The sequence below is a fragment of the Rhagoletis pomonella genome, unplaced genomic scaffold (genome assembly GCF_013731165.1).
Source record: "Rhagoletis pomonella isolate Grant_MI unplaced genomic scaffold, Rhpom_1.0 Rhpom_scaffold_00005, whole genome shotgun sequence".
Lineage (NCBI taxonomy): Eukaryota > Metazoa > Arthropoda > Insecta > Diptera > Tephritidae > Rhagoletis > Rhagoletis pomonella.
This window is the reverse complement of record NW_023458559.1, coordinates 67,561,145-67,569,437: the sequence shown is the minus strand read 5'-3', so window position 1 is coordinate 67,569,437 and position 8,293 is coordinate 67,561,145. Positions and strand designations below refer to the sequence as shown.

Sequence of the window (8,293 nt, the reverse complement as noted above, 5' to 3'; positions counted from 1 at the left end):
TTGCCAGGAACGCACGCGTCACCATTGCCGCCAGCCGCGTATGTGCGAGAGCATGTCGCCATACCTCATTTCAATAATGTGGTTGTGAGCGGACCACCACCACCGCTCATGGCTGCCTATTTCAGCGGCATCGGCGCGGTGCCTTGCAGCAGTGTCGATCCTTCTATGGGTACACCGATCGCCACTTATGTGCCAACGCCGGCGTTGCCGTCACCATCCAGCTCTGTACAGCAGCCGACGCATAGTCTACTGAAGACGCTTCCAATGCAACCCACGCTCAGCCATTTGGCCGCTGCGGTATCGCACACGCCGCCACTGCCAACGATGTCTTCAGCGACGGGCGTTGGTGTAACCACTTTACCGCCGCCGCTACCATCGGTTGTTGTTGGCGCAGCCACTATGCCGCTCGCGGCGCATTCTCCTAAGGCTGGACCCGCCAGTTTGCTGGCTTGTAACAGCGCTGCCAACAATACCGCTGCCTCGACGTATAACAGTATTTATGGTAAATTACGTGATACTTCTCCCGTCTTGGTGTCGTCAACTCTGAGCAGTGCAGCGACGCCGTTGGCCGGCACCACTGGCACATCAGTTAACGCTGCACAGACAATTGTCTCAGCAAACATAAGCCTATCTGAGTATTTGGACACCAAAGTAAAAAGCTATAGCACAACAATGGGCGCTTATGTGTCGCAGACACATGCGTATATAAGTGGCGGCAGCGTAAGCAACACAAGCAGCTTGCTGCAGAGCGTGGGAAAAGCAACGAATAGCAGCACGTCCAGTAACAGCAATACTGTTGTAGAAAACTCATCCGTCGCAGCTATAGCAATTGAGGCTCCGGTAGTCAGTAAATTGCCAACACCAATGAAATTGCCGCTCACACGTACAGCCAGCCATGACCCGCGTCTTAATCCACAGTTGAATTTGCCTGAACCACCACCTGCGCCGAAGCGCAAACTTTCTATCAACGAGTATCGTAAACGTATGCAGTTGTCATCGGATGCGACAACGCCTGGTACACCCGACATGCCAGCGACGTCGGTTAGTGCACCAACAACACCAGGCAACGCCAGCAATTTGATGTCAAATTCCTTGAACAACAGTTTCGTGCAAGCTTATAACAGTATTGTTAATGCTTCGCCTGAGGAGATGGCCAGGCAATTGTCCTCTTCGCCAACAACGCTGACACTCAACAAATACACACTCAATTCGCCGGAGCGCAAGCGCCATCACAGTGGATCCGAGATAGAGCAGCACCATAAGCGTCACAGTGCTTCATATGATGATGTGACGGGGCTGTTGAATAGCAGCACCGGCAGCAGCAGTTGTGGCAATACGAGTGATACATCATCGACAAATCTGAATAACGAAGATGATGGCAGGAAAGGTGAGTGTTATGGATATGAATATTTGGTGTGGGGAAATATCGCACGTTTAATAATATAACGAAGTATTTCAAAATTTTAATTTTGTGGGAAAACGTAATCAATGTTTTATCAATTCATACTGTTGGTATACAAAAATATAGATGGAAATACATATATCTTCGCCATTACTTGGTAAGTTTGGCTATCTGTTAGACTGAACATATTCTACTCGCCAAGCTTATTGATTGCATAATGAAATCTCCGAAAACGTAAATTTTGAGTCACATCTCTTTATTATTAAAAACGAACGCTATAAAAAATATAGTGAGCTTTCAAGAAACCCCGTAAAATAATCATAAATTAAAAATGAATTGAACTGTATAGAATTGTAAAAATATTATTAAAAAAAAAAATCATGAGAAAATCTATATATGTACTTAGTATAAAGGAAAGTCGAGATTCTTTGTACGCGAAAACTACTGAACGGATTTTGACGAGATTTTCTCTAATATATTCTGTATTGATAATTAGAATTTTAATAGGATTGCCACCTGTTAAGAAAATTACTATATTCAATTCTAATAAGCGTAGGCGTCAGTTCTGCACCGTCATTGTCAAATAAAAAGACAGCCTCTGGATGTGTAATGTATTATTTTTCTGAATAGGGTTGCCACCGGTTTGAAAATTATAAGATCACCGTTCGTTGGATAAGAAAATGAGATACCAAATGAAAGTGCATGGCCCATGGCCTTCGCATAAACAAAAACTTTAATTTTTTGAGTAGGGTTGCCACCTATTTAAAATTACTACCTTCTATACATAGTATAAGGGAAAGGCGAGATATGTTAACCACGCTACTGAACGGATTTAGATAAGATTTTGTTTTATGTATATAATAAACGAAGTACATGAGGGCATACGATTTCCTTCTCCAAATACGTAAATGTACATACATATGCATAAATTCCGTGGCCGGCTAGTTAACTTATAAATACCAATAACATAACTATATTGCTTTTCAGGCCAGTTCAGCGCCGCGCCTACACTACTTGAAAAGCAACAAGAAAAGCTATGTGAGCGTTTGAAGCTACTGCGAAACATGAACAAGGGTGTATCATCGCTAAGCAGCGCAGCCAGTGAGTTTGCAAGTCTTAAAAAGGGTAAGTAGCGTCGATAGTTGCCTTTTCATTGCTTTAAACACTTAGAGCTCTTTGAAAAACGCGTTTATGTGTTCTACATCCTTTTGCAAATCAACTAAGGAGTCGATGATCAATAGCTTAGAGCTTAAAAATAATTTTATAACCTCAAAATTAACGTCAACTTTTCCCCTTTTACTCTCACAAATTTCAGATTGTGATCTCTATGTGAATCGCACTAACAGCATCTCGTCCACAGACAATTTGGACAATTGTCTTGAAGAAATTTCTTCTTCATCTTCATCATCAACGTCGACATCACGGGAATCATCACGAGATGCAAGTCCCGAACGAGGTTGTGTTAGTAGCAGTAGCGCAAGTACAAGTAAGCGGGCGACAAGCACCACCGCCACCTCCAACTCAAACCATAAGTGGTCGAATGAGGCAGAAACAACTGCCAATGCGGCGAGAGCTGCCACTCCATCAAGAGATGAGGCCACAGTTGTTGCGGCGAGAAGTGGCAATGATTCAGCGACGTGAAGGAATCAAGATGGTGTAGGCAAAGTAAATGAAAAAAGTTCATGTGCTGGTTAAAAAAGATATGGTAGCAATATATCTAATGTGTTGGTAAGGTTGCTAATAAATCAAGTTAGAGCTGCAGTACTACAGTAGCGCCAGTGCAAAAAGACACAAGCAAAAGATGCAATATTAAAGCGATTATTTAAAATTTTATCTTTCCTTAAACCAGTCTGCTGTTGCACTTGAGATTACTAATTTTTTACTTGTAACATACATATGTATATGTACTTATGGCAGAGTAGAATTGAAAAATAGCCAAACATTTTAGACAAAAATTTATAACTAAACGAATCGAAAAGAAATAAGTAACTTGTTGGAGCGCGATGTTTATGAGTTAAATAGTAACACAAACTAGCAGCGAAAATGTTAAATGAATTTTCAATACCCCTACATAGTACATACTTGCTTTATATACCACAGACGTTAATATAGAGTAAGTTTTTAGTTTAACAGCCTATAAAGAAATTTATTATTAAAATGAAGTTAAATGCTAAATGTAAATAAATAATATAAATTAAAATTAGTTAATTGCAGCGTGAATATAAATAATTAATGTTAGTTTACAATGAGAAAGCGTAAAGCAGTAAATGCTGAAAACAAATATGCGTTGAGTCATTTTGATGTTGTCAGCGTGCCAAATCAGCGAAGTTTTTGTTTAAAACATCAATGCTAATCTTTAATTATATTCTGCTTATTTGAAATACTTTTGCAGCAGGATTTTATTTAGCACTTTTCCTTGTAAGATCACCATAGTTAGCACTTTTTTAAAAGGAAATTATAAGCGTCAAATCGTTTACATCCAACACTTTAAACTTTACGTTTCGCTTTTGATTGGATTTTGTTGTATATTAATTTGATGACTACAAAAACCTCTATATTTATGTTGCATTAATTCGTTATTTTTAGTTTCAAAACCTGAAGAAACGCATACTCTACTATGGACATAAAACATTATCTAGAAAAGCATTGCTTGCTTTTACTCGAAAGAGCATGGCAAATGAATCACTGTGCGTACATTTAACATTTCAAGCACTCGGATTATTTAATTATTTTCCCTTTCTTTTATTATTTCATTACTCAGTTTCCAGTTTCTCTTTAATTCAAAATTTTTCATGCTGTTTTGTAGTACTCTAAATCCTATTTAATATAATCAAAATCCACAGCGTATACTTAATATAAGTCAATGCAAAGTAATTATTTTTTTTTAATTTTACTAAACTGCTTACATCAGTGTATATATAAATTTCTTTGTTTTTGTTGCTCAAAGCATTATCTACATTTTTTTGGGTATGTGAGGGGTATGTGAAAGAGAAAAATAAAATAAAAACTTGGAAAAACAAAGCAAAAATAACAACAGTTCATTAAAAAAAACTCGTAAATTGGTTTTGTCGTTATGCGGCTGAAAAAAAAATTAAAAAAAGTCAAAATGCAAAATGCAGAAATATTGAATTACGCAAACTGTGCGCTGATAACGATGGTTGGCAACAATTATTTGTTCGCCTAAACCGCTTCAAAACAAAAAATTCGCAAAAAAAATGCCTTTGAAATGCTCAGAAAATGCAGAGATAAACAAAAAATCCGTAGAATGCCAAGACACTCCACCGGAAAATTCAACTGAATATTCTATTTTTTTATTTAATCATTATTTTTTTACTTTAAGAATAATTCTTAATCTAGAAATTCGACCCAAATAAACAATTTAAGGAAGTTATGAAAAACTTCAGCCTTTTCCTTACAAATTGAGCTATGCTTAATTCTTTTGGTAATCTTGCGCTTTCCAGTTATTTGAAGTGTCGAAGCTATATATTTTTTAACAATAACATTCTAGTTAGTCGCTTAGTTTTTATACCAGTTTCATAATTTTTAAACCTTAATATATTTTTTCATACATTTTTTCAACATACTCACATGATTTACTTTTACTGCTACAATCTAACACGCAGTCATTGTTCAACTACAGCGAGAATGGAGGCGGCGCATTAAAAATTAATAAAAAATTAATGCTACTTACCTTTATGTACATATGTACATAAATGTATAACGTAAATTAAGTGCTTCTTAAATTATAACTTAAAATAAAATTTTTTAAAAATTTAAAAATAATATTAAGTGGAAGTGAATAGGCAGGAATAAAGCTGAAAAAAAATTAAATAAAAAAAAAATCTGCAAAATTTCTAAAATAGTACAAAACAGTTTAAAATAAATCAGCGTAAAAATATGTATGTGTGTTAAAATAAATGTGTTATATATGCGTACATTTTAGTTCTGAAGAAAAGCTAATCGGGGCTATTGCTGAATCCATCGTAGTTCGCAGAATTCGAATTGCTACAAGCGTTATGTATTCGAATTATATGCTAAGTTCGTAACTATTTCGTAGAATTTTCGAAGAATTCACGAAAAATCGGGCTGCGATGAATTCAGTGATAGCCCTGAATATTTAAATTAAAATTAAAATAAAAGTTAAAAAAAAAATGAATTAATAACATTAAAATAACTAGTTATAAGTGTTGATATACACAATCAAATTAAAATCTAAAATAAAAAAACTAAACATGGAAATTATAAAGTTATGCCTACAGTTATAAAACGTATTCTATTATAAAACTTAAAAAAAAAATATTGATTGTACCACCCTTATGTAGATAACATCCCTGTTTATTTAACTCAAAACCTTAATTTAAAAGTTTGTAAATTTTACATGAAATAACCGCAAGTTCAGCAGCGTGCTAGAAGTGTAGCAGCGCTAGTGGTGGGTGGTGTTGGCGGCGGTGATGACGTGCGTGCGCCCGCGCGCCAATGTTTGCTTTATTGACAGTCTACACAAATCTGCTATTTTGATTTTTTGTTGCACACGCTTTCTATGCAGGCATAGAAATCGTTAATTGGTGTACTCAAATTACAAATAAAAATAATTTAACCCTACTGCCGCTTCCCTCCTCTCTTACTTCATTGTTACTTCTGCCCTTGCTGTGGTTAATCAAAAAGGTAATTAATAAAAAGGTAATAGTGTGCCTGAAATATGCACCTGCGCGTTCGCCGCCGCATACATGTCCACACATTTTTGTAAATATGTAGTATGTATATAAATTTTTGGTACTAGCTTACTAAGTTTCAAAAAAACATAAAAATGAGGGAAAATAGAAATGAAAAAAATAAATCAAATGAAATTTAATAATCCTTTATAACTACATACTTAGTATATACATAAATATAATTAAAGTTATAATTAACGAACGAATTAAAATGAGTGAGCGCCGCATATATAGACACACACACACACCCATCGGCTAACCCAAATACCCAACCCCGATGCCATACCTAATTAAATACTTGTTGCTGTGTTTCTTGTTTGAAGCTGTGGACGATGCACAACGGGTGTTGTCGGTGTCTGGACGCAGGTGTGCGTGTGTGTGTTAAGTGCGTTTTGTTATAAATATTGTGTATTTTTAGCACTTTGTAAATACATACTTGCATATAAATACTATATGTATATTTTATTACAGATACAATAAAGTAACCATGAATAAAAAGCATAAACAAATAAATAAGCAAGCAAGCAAAGCGTTGTACTATCTTCGCGTAGCTAAAATTACATAATTTTACTTAAAAAAAAAGAAAAAAACACCACTATGTATAGTAAACTTGTAAAAATAAACTTAGCGTAAATGTAAATTTAAACTTATTTTTTCATTATTAATACATTTTATTTTTATTGTCTACATTTACTTTAATTGTTTACTTTTAATTTATCACTTATGAGAGAATTTAATTGGCCTGTGACCCTAAAACACACTTACACCAACATACACACATACACTCACACACACATGTATACACATCCCAAACCCAATGTGAAAATAAAAATTTTTATACTTGAAAAAATAATTAGCGTTTGCTTTTTTGCATTCTTTCTGAAACTTTTTTTTTTTATCTTTTCTATGATTTGCTAGCTTCGTGTTTTGAGATTTGTGCAGGGAAATGAACTTGAATTTTTGTATTTATTTATTTTTTTGGTTCTTTCTTAAGTCGGCGTTAGTTTGTTGATCGTCAGCTCTACTGTGATTCGTATTGATGGAGTAGCGCTGCAGTGAATAGCAGCTGATGTTAGCAAAATGGAGTAATCGATTTTGTTAACTGAAAGGTTTCTAGCGCCGTAATTTGATATATACATACATTAAGCGCTATTGCTGAATTCATGGTAGTTAAAAATTCTGTGAGTTATCACGGACTACTGCCTGATGACGAGATTGTAGATCATCACCTATGTATGCCACTGCTCCCACGCATGACCCATCGACCATCGTTCCATCTCTACCATCTTGAGTGTCGGGTTGTACTGAGTGCGACCAGTATCTACGATTTTGACTTTCATCTGATTTTCACGGTACCAAATTGGCTTGTTGCGACCTAAGTGTGCCTGCCTCTTTCCCACTTTCGATGGAGGCAGCCACAATAGAATAACTTAGTCTGACTTTCACTATAAAAAGTTGTGAATTATATATAAATACTTTGAGTTCGCCCGCCCCAAGAGTAGATATATAAAATTTGATAATGCATGCTTCCAAATATTTAATTCTTTTATAAATTTTTGAGAAATATCGATAATTAAAAAAAAAATTCATTTTCCAAAAAAACAAATTTCCAAAATCAAATAAATTATTTTCCAAATCAGAAAAAAAAATTCGAAACAAAGATATAGATATAGTTTTCCAAAACTATAAAAAATAGCTTTCCGAAAAGAAAAAATTCTCAAAAAATAAAAATCAAGGCTCGAATTGTAACATCCGTTCACGGATCGAAAAACATACGAAAGGAAATTACGTGATACATACGTCAGTCGTATAAGTTGAATGGGATAAAGTAATACGAGCCCCGGCCTATAGCCAATCCCATTAAAATAAATCGTTCCCATTATTTAACAGTCAGAAAATAAACAAACAATTTGGGAAAAATAAGTTTTGTTTTGCTTTATGGTTTTTGAGAATATTTGTTCACATGGAATTCACGATATGGCCGAATAATTGAAAACAAAAAAAAAAAAAAAAATTCTGAAAACAGAAAAAAATTGTAAACAAAAAATAAAATTTCAATTAACTTCACTGGTTTCAACAGTATTTATAAAATTTAATTTAATTTTTTGTTAACATTCAGCATTATCGGGAATTCTTTCTATGTGACCAATATTCCCAATTATTTGTTTTTAAAGTAAGG

General features: G+C 34.9%; 1 protein-coding gene across 1 annotated transcript in view; it reads left to right on the top strand.

The window, feature by feature from the left end:
• LOC118739426 (serine-rich adhesin for platelets) overlaps positions 1-6,693 on the top strand; it is a gene marked incomplete in the record, with an annotated part of 33,076 nt that extends 26,383 nt beyond the window's left edge. Inside the window, 3 exon segments of the mRNA XM_036470728.1 lie at positions 1-1,387; positions 2,390-2,527; positions 2,718-6,693. Coding sequence (XP_036326621.1) covers positions 1-1,387; positions 2,390-2,527; positions 2,718-3,043 — 1,851 coding nt within the window.
• Positions 6,694-8,293: the final 1,600 nt, after the last annotated feature.